The sequence below is a fragment of the Heptranchias perlo genome, chromosome 28 (genome assembly GCF_035084215.1).
Source record: "Heptranchias perlo isolate sHepPer1 chromosome 28, sHepPer1.hap1, whole genome shotgun sequence".
Classification (NCBI taxonomy): Eukaryota; Metazoa; Chordata; class Chondrichthyes; order Hexanchiformes; family Hexanchidae; genus Heptranchias; species Heptranchias perlo.
In genome coordinates this window covers 32,960,932-32,978,152 of record NC_090352.1, presented here as the reverse complement: position 1 = coordinate 32,978,152, position 17,221 = coordinate 32,960,932, and the positions used below count along the sequence as shown (strand labels likewise).

Here is a 17,221-nt window from a genome sequence, read left to right as displayed (position 1 = left end):
CTGTTACTGGACTCCACTTAATAAATCCAGTCACTGGAGCAGCAATCAACAAAGCAAATAGAATGCAGGTTTTTTTTTAAACTGCACATGTTGGAAATCGGAGAGAAAATGTTGGAAATACACAGGTCCATCCAGATATTAAAAGTACGTGAGGAAATTGCAGATTCATTACTCATAATTTTCCAAAGCGCTCTAGACTCAGGAATTGTCGTTGGATTGAAAAATTGCAAACCATAGAATGGTTACAGCACAGGAGGCCATTCGGCCCATCAAGCCCGTGCTGGCTCTTAGTAAGAGCAATCCAGTTAGTCCCATTCCCCCGTAGCCCTACAAATGTTTTCCCTTCAAGAATTTATCCAATTCCTTGTTGAAAGCCACAGTTGAATCTGCTTCCACCACCCTGTCAGGCAGCACATTCCAGATCATAATTTCTTATTGCGTTTAAAAAAAAGTTTTTCCTCATGTCACCTTTGGTTCTTTTGCCAATCACCTTAAATCTGTGTCCTATGGTTCTCGACCCTTCTGCCAATGGGAACAGTTTCTCTCTAGCTACACTGTCGAGACCCCTCATGATTTTGAACACCTCTATCAAATCTCCTCTCAACCTTCTCTGCTCTGAGAACAACCCCAGTTTCTCCAGTCCATCCACCTAACTGAAGTCCCTCATTCCTGGAACCATTCTAGCAAATTTTTTCTGCACCGTCTCCAAGGCCTTCACATACTTCCTGAAGTGCAGTGCCCAGAATTGGACACAGTACTCCAGTTGTGGCCGATCCAGTGTTTCATAAAGGGTCATCATAACTTGTGCTAACAAGTTATAAAAGGAATATTGTCCACACCTCATTCAACAAACTATGGCAAAGCCTTCTAATTTTAGGGTTAGAATATGACCATACAAAATCCAGAATAAATACCAGCCTACTGCAGCTCTGTGATGCATATAACTATTTTCCTTATTTAGCACGGGGCAGGGGGGGGGGGGGCAATTCATTGTCTCTCTATACTGGTGCACAACACTGGCATACAGTACACCAGTGGAATGCACAGTTCCATGAGAGGAGGTGTTGAGGGTACAGCTAATTAAACAGGTCAGCTTATACAAACAAGGAGGAAAAGACCATCTGATCCATCAAGCCCATCCCATCCAGAGATGGTGCAGTCCACATGCAGCCATCAAACCCACCCCTGCCCCTCGTAACACAATCTCCCAGGAGAGGTTTTAAAAAGAGACAATTTAGAGAGAAAATACCACATTGAGAAATTAGTTTCTGATCCCCAAAGGCAATCAAGCAAGCCAGGAAACCAGAACAACTCATGGGCATTACTAATCCCAGCTATCCCACATCCAACCTATCTTCTATAAATCAAAATGTTGTTTCCTCTCAGAAACTTGTCCAGTTCCCTTTTGAAGATCTGCAGGGAATCCATACATCGCATACTTCAGCCATCTGTTCCAGAGGTCAATAACTCTGAAAATAAATACTTCCCAGCATCAAAGCTAACTCTATGCATTTACCCCTAGTTCTCTCACTCCCATCTAGCTCAAATAACCTATCCACCTAGACATAATCAATTCCTATCATTTTAAAAACCATATTCATATCTTCTCAAACTTTAAGTTTCCCCAGTGGAAAAGGGTCCCTGTTTCTTCAACCTACTCTAATAGCTTGAAGACTAAGTGTCATTTTGGTTGCCCTCCTCTGGACCTTTTCCAGGGCCTCAATATCCTTCACAGCGTATGGGGACCAAAACTGGACATAATATTCCAAATGTGACCATACCAAGGCCTTGCATAGCCTAAGTATAGTATTCCTGGCTTTGTAATCGCACTGTTCTAGCAATACAACCTAACACCACATTTGCTTTTTCTATGGCCTTGCCACATTCCTTGTCTTCACATTCAACGTTTTATCCACCATAGCCTGAGGTGCCTCTCTCCTGTCCTGCAGCCTTTTAGCGGGTATCCCTGCACTGTATACACATGCCTGGAATTACCTAGACTCAAATGCATCAGGCTATATTTATCCGCACTGGAGTACTTCAGCTTTACACCTTGTGAAGACAGTTATAAGCATTTAAAGTATTTTATTTATTCGTTCAAAAATTGTTTTGCTGATTCAACCGAAAATTCTCTGACGACAGACATTTCAATGCAACCCGAGAAAAAAGCACATATTTGGTTGCAGCTGGTCTCCAGATTTTCTGACCTGAATTCAGCAAAAAAAACATGAAAATCCGAAGGACTAACTAAGGCTCGCAAAATACAAATCTGCATCAACTGCAATTATACAGCTGAATGAACATCTACTGAAATATTTCAGCCATTCCTCACATCACCAAATGGTTTTTATGGAACAAGCGGACATGAAGAAAGGAATATAAGGCTGGAGGTTCAGAGGATGTCATCCAAGCCCTGGGGTTGGATTACAGTCTTGAATCATTCCTTTCTATTTTTAATTATGATGCAGATTTGTTTAGCTCTTAAGATCAGTAATTCTTAAGTTTTTCGATCCTGGTGCTGGAAGCTGCGGACAGATTTTACATCAACAATTTTCTTTTAAAGACTGTTCTGGCTCTTTCAGTAATTAAAAAAACCCGAAAACTCCAGTTGGTAATATATAGAAGAGAAACATCAACCACAACAATTTTTAAAGAGGCAGGATCTGTAGTTCATGCATGGGGAGACATCACAGCCAAGCCTAATCCTACTTGTCCAACAATCAAGTATGTAAAATTTCCATTAGGGGTCACAACTGGAATCCTGGCTGATTTTTCACCCCATAACACAAGGAGCCCTCACTAACAGCAATCAAGAATCCTACTCCTGATGTCTATCCAGCAACTCCTGTTGGAAAGTGTGGGCACCATTTGTGGGGGGATAGAATAGTCTTTCATGACCTGTAGTTGAACAATTTGCCAACAATCGACCCTCACGTAGAGACTGGTCACTTCAACAAGGTACCAGAGGACAAATGGTACATGTGGCACTTTAACAACAACTTGCCTTTATATAGCATCTTTAACATAGTAGAACGTCCCAAGGTGCTTCACAGGAGCGATCATCAAACAAGATTTGACACCAAGCCACATAAGGAGATATCAGGACAGGTGACCAAAAGCTTGGTCAAAGAGGTAGGTTTTAAGAAGCGTCTTAAAGGAGAAGAGAGGGGCAGAGGGGTTTCAGGAGGGAATTCCAGAACTTAGGGCCTAGTCAGCTGAAGGCACGGCTGCCAATGGTAGAGCGATTAAAATCGGGGATACGCAAGAGGCAAGAATTGGAGGAGCGCAGAGATCTGGGAGGGTTGTAGGTGGTTCTTCAGAAGGAGGAGGAGGAGGATTGGTAATGGACTTCCCAGTTTACTTTGCTTGCAGCCTTAATATAAATTGAATTCTCAGCGCCTTGAAGCCCCCTCCAATAAAAACATGCTTGCAATTATAACTTGAGTCCTAAAATCAACACATAGCAGTAGATCATTACTGCAATCATCTCATGCTATATTCCCAATCTGTGCTGTGGCACATTAAGGAGGTGCCAAGTAGCAATGAGGTGCTCCAAAAACAAAAAGTTTATCTACAGATTAGAAAGACCAAGGAGCAGTCGACTATCCTCTTGGCTAGGCAGGATTCATGGCACAGCAAAATCCAGGAAGGGAGGGAAACAGAATGAGACAGCACAAGGTAGAAATAATGAGGTAGGAACCCATGTAGTAATGCTCCATATGGGCCAGAAGGATAAACAAACAACCCTTTCCAGGGCATAAACTTGTCAACATATGTCATAGCTGGTTCCATAGGTCATTATCTGGTTCAAACAACATGGAGCAAGCTCGGATGCTACAAGGGCCAGGATTAGTTTATCAGATTTGTATTTAAAAAATGGTTCTAACACTTCTGCAGTTAATAGTACTGAACTCAAAGTAAAAGTAAGCCAAGCTCCTAGCAAGTTTCACTCAATGGCTCAGAGATAGATCCCCAAGGATCTATTCTTGGCCTCCACCCATTTCTCATCTACATGCTGCCCACCAGCAACATCATCCAAAGACGCTTCAGGTTCCACATGTATGTTGACAACTCCCAGCTCTACCTCTCTCGACCCCTCCATTGCCTCAGTGTTGTCAAGTTGCTTGTCTGACATCCAGTCCTGAACGAGCTGATATTTTCTCCAATAATGGGAAGACCAAAGCCATTTTCTTCAACCCCTGCCACAAATTCTATTCCGTCATCCACGTTTTTGTTACCGTCAGACTCGACTATTTCAATCTATTATAGCTGGCCTCCCATCTTCCACCGTCCATAAACTTGAGCTCATCCAAAACTCTGCTGCCCGTTTCCTAACTAGCATCAAGTCCCGTTCAACCACCACTCCTGTGCTCGCTGACCCACAATGGCTCACGATCCACCAACCCCTCTATTTTAAAATTCTCATCCTCATGTTCAAATCCCTGCATGGCCTCACCCCTCCCCATCTCTAACCTCCTCCAGCCCCAAAGCCCTCAGAGAACTCTGCATTCCTCCAACTCTGGCTTTTTATCCATCCATCCATTTCCCCCCCCCCACAATTATTGGCGGCCATGCCTTCAGCCGTCTGGGCCCTAAGCTTTGAAATTCTCTCGTTAAACCTTTCCCTCCTCCTTTAAGTCGGTCCTTAAAACCTACCTTTGACCAAACTTTTATTTGTCTGTCCTAATACCTCCATCTTTGGCTCAGTCTTAATTTTGGTCTGATTACGCTCCTGTGAAGTGACTTGGGACATTTTCCTATGTTAAAGGCACTTTATAAATGCAATAAAAACAGAAAATGCTGGAAAAGCTCAGCAAGTGAAGCAGCATCTGTGGAGAAAGAAACAGAGTTAACATTTCAGGTCGAAGACCTTTCATCAGAACTGGAAGATGTTGGTTGACTGGAAGACATTGGACAAATGCAAGTTGTTGTTGTGAGGCTACCCAGTGTGAAGCTACACCATGCAAACCAGCAAGGTCCCAGATTCAATCCTTTTCTGTGCTGAATTAGCTGATTTCAGATGGGTTAGCAGTTGAGGCACTACAGTAAGCCTCAGCACTCTGGCTCATGGTGGGGGGAAATTAGCCAGGGTCCAATCCTCATCACTTTCCAGCAGTTTCTGCTTGGAGTGGTGTGAGCATCAGATGAGGACAGCTTCGAGCTTGCCTGTGATTGTTTCTTTCCCTTTTTCCCCCCCAAATCATATAGTCGACTGACATGTACCAGGTTTTACACATGATAAAAGACTAGCATGATACAGTACCTTTCATAACCTCAGGATGTCCTAATGCACTTTACAGCCAATGTAGGAAACGCAGCAGCCAATTTTTCATGCACAGCAATGTGATAATGACCAGATAATCTGTTTTAGTGACGTTGGTTGAGGAATAAATATTGGCCATGACATCAGAGAGGAAGACCTGCTCTTGAAATAGTGCCATAGGATCTTTTACAGCCACCTGAGAGCAGAGACGGGGCCTCAGTTTAATGTCTTATTCGAAAGACGATACCTCTGATCAGTGCAGCGCAGTGTCGATAGTGCACTGAAGTGTCAACCAAGATTATGGGCTCAAGTCTCTGGAGTGGGTCTTGAACCCACAACATTCTGACACAGAGATGGGAGTGCTACCACTGAGCAAAGGCTGACATGAATATACACTACTTGGGCAAGTAACTGGAAGGCAACCATAGTCAGCAGATCTATACCTCAGCACGGAGTCCACATCTTCAGAAGAGGAAAGGGGAGAAAGTTGACAAGCAAGCAGATATTTTCACACAAACAGAATCCCAATGTAGGTAAGTCCCATGTACTCTCGTTGTACTGTGAATAAATCTCCTGATCTATAAACTCCAAGTACAAAAATCTTCAACACAATATGTTAGCATCATTCACTGAAATTGTATTTTATACTCAAAAAAATCAGTTGCCTGAAGTACTTTTTAAAAAACTGAATTGCTAAATGACAATTAAATGGGCTGCGACACAAAGATCTGCCAGTTTCCTAGTCTTACTTGGGATTTATAGAATTCTGATCCAAGTGTGCAGAATCTCCAGCTAGTTTACCAATGCAACACTAACACTATTAATCAGGATGTGGAGATGCCGGTGATGGACTGGGGTTGACAATTGTAAACAATTTTACAACACCAAGTTATAGTCCAACCATTTTATTTTTAATCCCACAAGCTTTCGGAGGCTTCCCCCTTCCTCAGGTGGTGTAAACAATTTTACAACACCAAGTTATAGTCCAACAATTTTATTTTTAATCCCACAAGCTTTCGGAGGCTTCCCCCTTCCTCAGGTGGTGTACTCACACCACCTGAGGAAGGGGGAAGCCTCCGAAAGCTTGTGGGATTAAAAATAAAATTGTTGGACTATAACTTGGTGTTGTAAAATTGTTTACAACTATTAATCAGAATTTCAGACAACTTTTCACTTCTCTGAAGTATGTGTGTATTGTACATTCGCTCACCTTACACCATCGTGAACACAGTCACCCAAATAATAATTCAGTCAGGCATATTTGCAATGTTTTCAGGCAACAATCTCATCAACAGTATCACAGCTTGCACGTTCTAAAATCTAGAGTGAATCTGAGATTCCAAAATGAACAACTTTCACAGATCAACAATAAAAGCTCAAGATTCAGTTCATAGGACCAAGTTTCCATTTTTCCTCAAAAAAAAACCAAATTGCATCAAAGGTGATTCAAGAACAGGGCACGGCAAGATGACATGGGAGACCAGTTATTGCTCTTGCAGGTGTGCCTCCTTCTCCCCTCCCTCACACAAGTCAAAGCTGAACCGATATGTAATATGCAACATGTTCATACGTACCATGGCTTTAAAAAAACACACAAACCACAAAGCTCAGACTGGGGTTAAAGTAAGGGTTAAAGGTTATTACTCAGACTGGCAAAAGGATAAGGTGCTGGGACCCCTGTTTTCACTATTTACATAAACGATTTGGACTAGGGAATCAGAAGTACAATTTCAAAATTTGAGGACACCAAATTGGGAGGTATAGTTAATACTGAGGAGGACAGCAACAAAGTACAGGAAGACACTAACAAACTTGCAGAAGGGGCATGTAATTGGCAAATGAATTCCAATATAGATAGTGTGAGGTGGTACATTTTGGTAGGAGGAATAAGGAGGCCACATACTCCTTGGAAAATAAGAGTCTAAATGGGGTAGAGGAGCAGAGGGATCGAGGGGTACAGATACACAAGTCACTAAAAGTAGTGACGCAGGTTAATAAGGCATAAAAAAAGCAAACAACGCACTGGGGTTAATTTCTAGCAGGATAAAGCAGGGAAGTTAAGTTAACTTGTACAGAACCTTGGTTAGACCACTGCAAACAGTTCTGATCTCCTTATTATAAAAAGGATGTAGAGGCACTGGAGAAGGTGCAAAAAAGATTTACTAGGATGATACCAGACCTATCAGGAAAGATTGAACAGGCTGGGGCTCTTTTATCTAGAAAAGGTGGCTGAGGAGTGGCCTGGGAGAGGTCTTTAAGATTATGAAAGGATTTGGTGGGGTGGACGTAGAGATGTTTCCACTTGCAGGGGAGACCAGAACTGGGGGCCATAAATATAAGACTCACTAATAAAGCCAACAGGGAATTCAGGAGAAACTGCTTTACCCAGAAAACGGAACGCGCACCTCACAAGGAGTAGTTGGGGTGACTAGCATAGATGCATTTAAGGGGAAGCTACATAAACGTATGAGGGAGAAAGGAATAGAAGGATATGTTGTTGGGGTTAGATGAAGGAGGGTAGGAGGAGGCTTGTATGGAACATAACCACTGGCATAGACCTGTTAGACCAAATGGCCTGTTTCTGTGTACATTCTATGTAATTCTATGAGATATTGGGCTGAATAATGAATATTGCAACATTCAATTGCCATCCCGGAGTTGGACTCAACTTGCTTTGCAAAGCAGAATTTCAGTGGTTATTCACCTCCTTGAGGAAATTAATTTTGGGATGATCTGTGGCAATGCTAGGTGGATGCCTGATTTGGTTCAGATGATCGCACCCAACAAACAAGCCGCTGACGCTCAAGGTCTAGACACACGTGAAGGACGGTCACTTGGGTATGGAATTGCACCCCACCAGGAGTCAGCACAGAAGGACGGAAGAAAGGATGATTCCCAAAGGAAGTTAATCACCGACAGAATCAGACCATAAGTTCCCAGATTCAATTCCTGGTCTTTGTGCACAGACAGGATCGCAACAAAGGCAGTAAAATTGACCACAGCGCCACTGGGATGTGATAAACAGCCAAGCTTTCCACTCCTGATAAACACGCAAGAATCCCTGTTAGAAACTGCACAGCATGTGGATGCTGGATAAGAGGTTCAACTGTGATGCCCTCTGGGTACAATAGCACATTGACCCATTATGGCCACTTGGGTGAGGTACCAAAGGTTGCCTGCCCCTTCATAAAGCTCTTTCCCAGCAAATGTCAATCCCTTCAGGAGCGGGGAGGGCAAAAAAAAACTGACAAATGTCCGACCTTTTTGTCAGCACCAGCCACAATCAATGTTCCCATTCATTTGTAAAAATTTCAAGCTGCCAACACCAACATCTTAGTACCATAACAATTATCCACCAATGAGTCTACAGCATTAAAAATAACTATTTCCAAACATCCAGGCCCACGAAATTCAAACAGGACCAACCATCAAGAAATATCAGTGCAAATTGATTTAAGTTGCCAAGGACTGTGATAGCTCGCAGGCCAACTATGGCCCACAGACTGTAGTTTGGACATCACTGATCTAATTAGCAGATATCAAGTACAGAGACATGAAGACAAAATCTTAACATTTAGTATCAAATTCTATTCATTCTGGATAATTAAAGCTTTCACCAAATATAGTTACTACTTATTACCAGACTTCAAAAAGGTATGAATTTCCAAAACCTGCTAAGCTTCTCTATTTTTCTTTCCCTCCCCAAGGCCAATTTCCTCCCTTCCCCTCCTTGCTGGGTTACAGTTCGATGAACACCCTCCGGTACCTTGTTAAAGAGGCCATGATTCATGTGTGAGCCTCGACAGCAAGTGTCAGCACCAAGGGGAGTGTAACAGCTGAGCACAATTCAGTCTTCATCCATTTATCTTTTTGTATCCTAGAACAGCAACATAGTCTTTCCCATTACTGAAATATATTTCAAATATGAATAGTTCCTCCTAATTTCTCTCTGCACCATACACTATTCCAAAATCAAGGGTGTGGCGCAAGTCTGAACTACTCCTAGGCCTCTGCTTAAGCCACTCTCGAAAGGGCCAGAAGATGACTTGCCCCTCCAATTTTCTCTCTCCCTCCATATGGAGAAGCAGCTGGCTTTAATTCAATTTCTCCCCACGACAACATAACTGAGATCAAGAACTCAATGTGGGGAAAATCACAGGTGGAACCTCCAACACACTGCATGAGCCACCTGCATTTTCTGTTACAATATATGCCTGCAGCTCTGCATAACTATGAATAACAGTGACTATGAAATCTTAACACATTAAGATTTGAATCAGTTGCAAATTAGAATTTTCACACTTGGTGAAGGTGGTAGTGGGGGGGGTGGGGGGTGGTGGTTTAAGAGAAAGATGGTGAATGCTTGTTAACCACAATTAAGTCACTCCTGACACATGGAACCCAGGGGGAAAAAATGGCTGTGCAGTTAAGACTGCAGTTGTAAACATAACTATAGCAATAAATTATTTGCCATACACTAATAGGTGGTGAACATTTGCATAAACCTCTGTACACAACATTTATTCTTATCTATTGCAGTATGGTATCAGTAATGCAACGAGGGGGAAATACCTTTCCTGCAATAAAATTAAGAAAATGAGGGCGGGGGGGGGGAGGGGGGGGGGGGAAGAGGATTAAATTGTGCTGTCCATCAGCTTTCAAAATTGTCCATGTAGGTATTGTCCAGACTTGCTGCATTTTTTGATTGTAATTCGAAAAAAAGTTACCATCCCTCTCCCATAGATGCTGACTTGTACCAGTTTAATCGATGCCCGTTGCCCTCAGCACCTCATTCCCACATGGCCGTTCTTCCTGTGTGAGTCCAGACTGTGGGAACCATAGCCGAGCCAGATCCTGTCCTCACCTGAAGTCCACACACACGTATCTTCCAGCAATAGTCAGCAGATAGCAATCAGAAGTGGAAACCCTGTTGCTTCCTCCCCCAACCCCAGCCTTGATTAGTCCAGGCATACCGAGGCCCAGGTATAACACCCTTATTCCCATCTTAAATCTGCTAACTCAGTACAAACCAGATATATTCCTGGAATGTATGACTCAATTTCAAACTGGGCAGTGCAGTATCAACTGAGCCATTGGTGAAGTGAATTATCATCACTGGTAACATTACCAAAAAACTTAGAGATGGCAACCTTGTGATTTTTCAGTGTAACTGCAATGAAATGCAACTCATTTGAACCACTTAATTCAATAACTTGCATTTATATAACGCCTTTAACGTAGTAAAACATTCCATGACACTTAACAGGAGAATTATCAAACAAAATTTGACACAGAGCCACATAAGGAGATATTAGGACAGGTGACCAGAAGGTGTGACTTAAAGGAGAAGATAGGTAGGGAGGCCGAGGGGTTTAGGGTGTTTTTACATGTATGGTCCAATATCCACTGCAAACCTCTACTACAAATTTTATTTTGTCTACATTTTAAGGATTATGTTTTAAATGCAGGTAGCATGCTGTTAATGTATTACACAAACTTAATTTTAATGCATACATCTGCAGTACAACGGCAAACATAAACACCCACCACACCTCGTCCCTGAAAGCCACCAGAAAACAATTAGATTTTCAGAAATTCACTTGATAATCAAGGTTTTAAAAAAAATTGACCTTTTTTCCTTTTTCTATTCTTTCTCCTTTATCTGTTAGTTCTTTTCCTTCTCCCATAGGCGTTCATTCTTTGCTAGGGTACTATTCCATTAGCCCCAGGTGCCCTCCAATCCCTCGCCCAAATTCCTGCAAGAGCCAAAACAGTTAACGTTGGCCAGCTATTCAACCTTGGGGGCATTACAATCCTGTAACTGCCAGACTACATTTTTCTATTAGGAATAAATACTTCAATTTTGTATACAATGCAGCGATAACTGAGAAATACTCGACTGAAACTGCAAATAAATCCCCATTGTTTTTCTCCCGACATTTTTAAAGACATAAAAGTTGAGTTAAAAAAATTAAATAAATCAATTATTTTTACAAAACTTTTGGTGTCAAAACAGCACATCAGCAAATGCAACTCCAGATGGATTCTTCACAAAAAGAAATTGGAATTTTATTACTAATACAGTAGCAAAATGAAAGTCACAGTGCATTTCTTGGAAAAATAAAACTTCTTATACTAAACGTTAGTTAAATGAATTTCTGCAAAACTAACAAAAAAGGTACCAGATTCTATCTCTGGTCCATGTCAAGCCAACTGATCACAGTTGCAACAAGAGAAGGATAGGGTGAAAGAGAACGAAAGAAAAAGGAAGAAGTTTGGCCATAGGATTCCCAACATGGGGAAGGAACACATCAGATACGGTTCCACTCACGATAGCTACAATCATTTGTCAGCAGGATATCGCCACTTACGATGATGCCATTCCACAGCTAACAGGCCTGATGACACTCACTATCAAAAGAAAAAGGAAATAACTTGCATTTATAAAGTGCCTTTCACGACTTCAGGACATCCCAAGACACTTCACAGCCAGTTAAGTACTTTTTGAAGTGTAAGTGACAAGTTGGATCCAAAATTAGCTCAGTGGCAGGAAGCAAAGGGTAATGGTCGACGGGTGTTTGTGTGACTGGAAGGCTGTTTCCAGTTGGGTTCCACAAGGTTCAGAACTAGGTCCCTTGCTTTTTATGGTATATATTAATGATTTAGACCTAAATGTAAGGGGCATGATTAAGAAGTTTGCAGATGACACAAAAATTGGCCAGCTGGTTGATAGTGAGGAGGAAAGCTGTAGACTGCAGGAAGATATCAATGGACTGGTCAAGTGGGCAGAAAAGTGGCAAATGGAATTCAATCTGGAGAAGTGTGAGGTAATGCATTTGGGGAGGGAAAACAAGGCAAGGGAATACACAATAAATGGGAGGATACCGAGAGGCGTAGAGGAATAGAGGGACCTTGGAATGCATGTCCCTGAAGGTGGCAGGACAGGTCGATAAGGTGGTTAAAAAGGCATATGGGATACTTTCCTTTATTCGACGAGGCACAGAATATAAGAGCAGGGAGGTTATGCTAGAACTGTATAAAGCACTAGTTAGGCCACAGCTTGAGTACTGCGTACAATTCTGGTCACATTACAGGAAAGATGTGATTGCATTAGAAAGGGTACAGAGGAGATTCATGAGGATGTTGCCAGGACTGGAGAATTTTAGCTGTGAGGAAAGATTGGATCGGCTGGGGTTTTTTTTCATTGTAACAAAGGAGGCTGTGGGGTGATTTAACTGAGGTGTCTTGATAGAGTGGATAGGAAGGACCTATTTCTCTTAGCAGAGGAGTCAGTGACCAGGGGGCATAGATTTAAAGTAACTGGTAAAAGGATTGGAGAGGAGCTGAGGAGAAATGTTTTCACCCAGAGGGTGGTAGGGGTCTGGAACTCACCGCCTGAAAGGGATAGAGGCAGAACCCCTCAACTCATTTAAAAAGTCCTTGGATGTGCACTTGAAGTACCGTAACCTACAGGGCTACAGAGCAAGTGCTAGAAAATGGAATTAAGCTGGATAACTCTCTTTCAGCCGGCACGGACACGATGGGCCGAATGGCCTCCTTCTGTGCCGTAACTTTCTATGATTCTATGTAGAAAAACGGTGCAGCCAATTTGCACACAGCAAGTTCCCATACACAGCAATGAGATAAATATCCAGTTAATTTGTTTTTGACGGTGTTAGTTGAGGGATAAATGTTGGCCAGGATACTGGGAGAATTTCCCTTTTATGTCCACCCGAGGGGGCAGCCGGGGCATTGTTTTAACGTCTCATCCGGAAGACTTCAACTGGGACAATGCAGCCCTCCCTCAGTACTCCACTGGAATATCAGTCTGGATTATGTGCTCATGTTTCTGGAGTGAACCCCCAACCTTCTGACTCAAGGGGCAAGAGTACCACCACTGAGCCAAGGCTGACACTTGCGTTAATACATCAAAAATGACCAATTGGGCATGCTCCAGCAGTGCTACCAGTACTGTATCTCAGGAAGGGTAGCATAGAAAAAAATAAACACTCTAGTTAGACAAAAAAGACAGTGTTGATGCTGTGTGTCAAAAACAATTGCAACATACAGGCTTGCAATTGGAAGTGCCACAGAGCAAAGTCCTTTACTTAACTCATGATTCTATAACTTACTTCCAGTTTATTTCCAGAATTACAAAACAGGCTTATAAATTATTCCCCAGACTACAAAAATATTCAATTATTCAAAAAGTCCTTCAAATTTTGCACAAATGCTATCTAATGACCCATCATTTGATATAATAAATATCATTACTTTTGAGCAACCATAATCCACTTGTGACTTTTTGGGTCTGCCTCACTTATGCAGAAAATATTCACAACACACAGATGGCCAGGACATAGCCTCTATTCCATATGCTTACAACAGCAAACAAATAATCACTTCTCAATTATAACAGTTCAATTTATTATGACTGTACAATTTCCTGTAATGAAAACCCAAGTCTACAATTAAAAATATGCTGCAATTTTTGAAACATCACAGCCATTACCAATTAGTGCCATCTGATGTACAGACACTAATTATTTTTAACATTCTTGCTGGACAGCAGTTAATCTAAATACCTAATCTTACAAATGTAAAAAGACTTTGTTTTGCAGCAAGATTTTTTTTAAATCTGATTTTAAAGTATTATAAAATAAACAAACATTACCACAAAAAAACATTCAAGTTGCATAGGTATTGTATATTTACTGTTAAATTTCTTTTAATTATACATGGAACAAATACTACAAAATAAATCCTTTATCAGCATTTTTAGGCACAGTTTCCTGAGACTGACGTACTGGAGAGATTTCAAACAAATGACAGAGAATCAGAATACTGTCAGCCTTGTGGTTGGTTCAGTGAGTTGCTGAGCTATACAGACCAAGAAGGTCTCTGATTCAATCTCTGGTCTACACCAAATAAGCTGACCTCAGCTGGGCACTGTTAAAAGTACTACAATTCACCTCAGCAACCCCAGCTTAGAGAGGGGTGAGTGAAAATCAGCCAGAATTCCTTCTCCTGACTACTATCCAATGAACCTCTGCTAGAAGTCTGCACCGGACGAAGACAGAATTGGGCTTAGCTGTGATGCCCCACAGGTCAAATAACCTGTCCACGTTCATCGACAAACTTCACCCATGAAGAATGGCCATTTGGACAAGGCACCTGATGCTTGTGGACCTTGCACCCCAATAAAGAGTCAATGCCTTCAGACAGAATATTTGCAAGAAAAATAAATGTTCAATTTCCATTCCAGGATAACCACAACCTTCTGCCCAATTCCTTTTTATTTTTGATATATGACTCAAAATAGAAGGTATCGTACTGTGGTGCCATAGATTTGACCTCCATTCATAAAAATACCAATCTTAAAAGACAATCAGCTTGCTCCCAACCCCACCAAAAATACACCGGAACAATGTAATTTGTATTTTCCTCTAATTCCATTATCATATTTTAACCGCAGAAGCTGCCGATAAATCGCAAGATGTAAACATGCAAACGCAACACCTAATTTTTTTTTAAAACTTTGATCTATAAAATATTTAATCCGCAGTTATCTTAAGTGCTGAAAAAAATTAAAGGGGGGGGGGGAGGAAATCAGCAGATTGCTCCGTTTATGTTTGTCCCCCTACACAGTACATCCATTTTTCCGATGACAAAAAAACCTTAGGTTTGACCATATAATAAATATTCAGATGCCCCCTAGTCAACAGTTAGGAATGCCTTAACTCCACCTTAAAATGTAGAATAACTTCAATGTGTTCTTTTTAAAACAAGCAAGCTTCCCCCAAAAATCTTCAATTGCCAATGAAATCAGCAAAACGTGAACCATTAAAACAGTGTGTGGGGTGGCGGGGAGGAAATCAACGTTGTCCTAACTACATGATGATAGAAGGAATTGCAAACATCTAGCGCATCGCCTCCAAAATAAACTACAATAAATGCCCAACATCACCTCCGCTTAAAAAAGCAAAGTTGCATTAATAACTCTATTGATCGCGATAGAAAAGTGCAAGTTATTTTTTTTATAAAAGCAGAAAGGCAAGTTTAAATCCAGTGAGGGTGGACGGTTGGTTGCCCCCTTCTCTTATTTGATAAATACACAGGGAGTGTCGTCCAAATCCTCAGAAAAGAGGGGTTTTGTTTTTTTTTGGGGGGGGGGGTGCGTGGTGTGGAAGGGATCTTTCAATTTTCGTGTGGGATTGTTGTGTTTTTGTAAAAAAAAGGGATTATTAATAATTATAAATCACTGGGAGGGGGGGGGGGTTGCTGCAGGCCCCCAGCTCCCGCTGTCTAGGTTACGGGTCCCTTGGACCCAGCCCTTAAGAAGATAGAGGAGGGCCAGGCCTCGACTAACTGGCTCCACGGAGAGCCACCCACCCCGAAAGCAGATACAAACGGACACCAATTTACCTCAGAAATTCAACCGCGCTTCAAAATAAAGTAATTTCCAACGCTTTTTCTTAAAAAAAAAACAAAAACCGTTGAAACCCCCCCCCTTTTTTTTTACCTGCTCGTCGAAACGCGTTATGACGGCTTGAACCCATTCCACCGGCTTATGAGCCGCCATGCTCGGCTTTTACCCCCCTCCCCCCCCACTTCCTCAGGTGAAACCGTCGCTTCTTTGTTTGTTTGTGTTTTTTTTTTAAATCCCTCCCGGTTGTGCGCTCGTTTCTTCTCTGTCTCTCGCTTTTTTTCCGCTGCTCCCCCCACTCAGCGTCTCCACATTCACCAGGGCACGGCGGCCATGACACCAGCCGGAAGTTGGATTTTTTTTTCTCGCTCGCTGGCTCCCATGTTAAAAAAAAGCGCGCCTGACGCATGCGCGCCCGGCCGCCGTTCATTAAGAAAAGCACGGACGGTTACGTCATCGCCCGCCGGACACCGCCCCCTTTTTAACCCCCTCCCCCACTGACTCCGATATTCCACGCGCACGCGCACCAGCTCTCAGCAGCTTTTTTTTCAATGGGGGAAGAGAGAGAGAGAGAAATGCTGAAGCGCAATAGCAACAAAAAAAAAGCTGTCAATTTGTAGCAATTGAGTTCGGTTTGTACCATGTGTATTTTTAACATGAAAGGATAATTGTTTTTAATTCTACATTTTCCTCTGGTTTCTATTTAATTTTGCATTTGTAATTAAAATATATATATATATATGTTTGTAAATTATCAAGGAAATTGAATTAAAAATAGAAAATGCTGGAAATGCACAGCATGTCTCTCAGCATCGGTACAGACCCTTTGTCAGAATTGGAAGCCAGGAGACAACTCCTTTATAGGACTGAACAACGTATTTCCATAAACCTTGTTCTGTTCTGTCAAGGAACTCGCTTAACTCCCAGATTCCAGTTGTGACAGAGTCCACACTCCCAAACGTTAATCTTTTTTTCTCTCTTTACAAATACTGAGCGACCGGCACCATCTATTTTTATTTCAGTTTGCAGCATTTGATTTTGTTTTTCTTTTGGTCTATAAATTATCAGGAATATGCTACAAAAGGAAAAACCTCACTGATAAAAACTCACGTTAAAAAAAACAGTAGTGTTCGTGCTGCCAAATCTGGATGACTTTGAATGGAAATAGGTAGTTTGGGAGAAATGTTTCATTTTTGGGGGAGGAAGCAAGATTTCTATCTGCTTTCACGTCGTTAAACACTAGCGCAACTAGATATAAGGATCTGCCTTCCATTAGAATCTGACCAGCAGCCTACTCCTGTATGGGCACAGAATTGTTTTGTGTTTGTTTGCTGATATGCATTGGATGTGTGTAATATATAACATACAGTATGATCTAAGAACGAGTATGAGAGGACCGAGGAGACATCACTTTGTGTCCAAGTGTGTCTGTTGATATAAAGCAAAAAGGGTGTTCTTCACACTGCAAGATAAAAGTACGATATGTAAGGTAAGATTTAATGTGTTGATTAGTGTTTTACAGTTACGTTTAC

At 41.8% G+C, this 17,221-nt stretch overlaps 1 protein-coding gene across 1 annotated transcript in view; it reads right to left on the bottom strand.

Annotated features, from left to right (window-relative positions):
- Positions 1-15,877, bottom strand: part of nf1a (neurofibromin 1a) — a 276,274-nt gene extending 260,397 nt beyond the window's left edge. The window contains exon 1 of the mRNA XM_068008408.1: positions 15,786-15,877. Within this exon, the coding sequence (XP_067864509.1) occupies positions 15,786-15,845 (60 nt within the window). The 5' untranslated portion in view covers positions 15,846-15,877. The remainder of the gene's footprint in view (positions 1-15,785) is intronic.
- Positions 15,878-17,221: the final 1,344 nt, after the last annotated feature.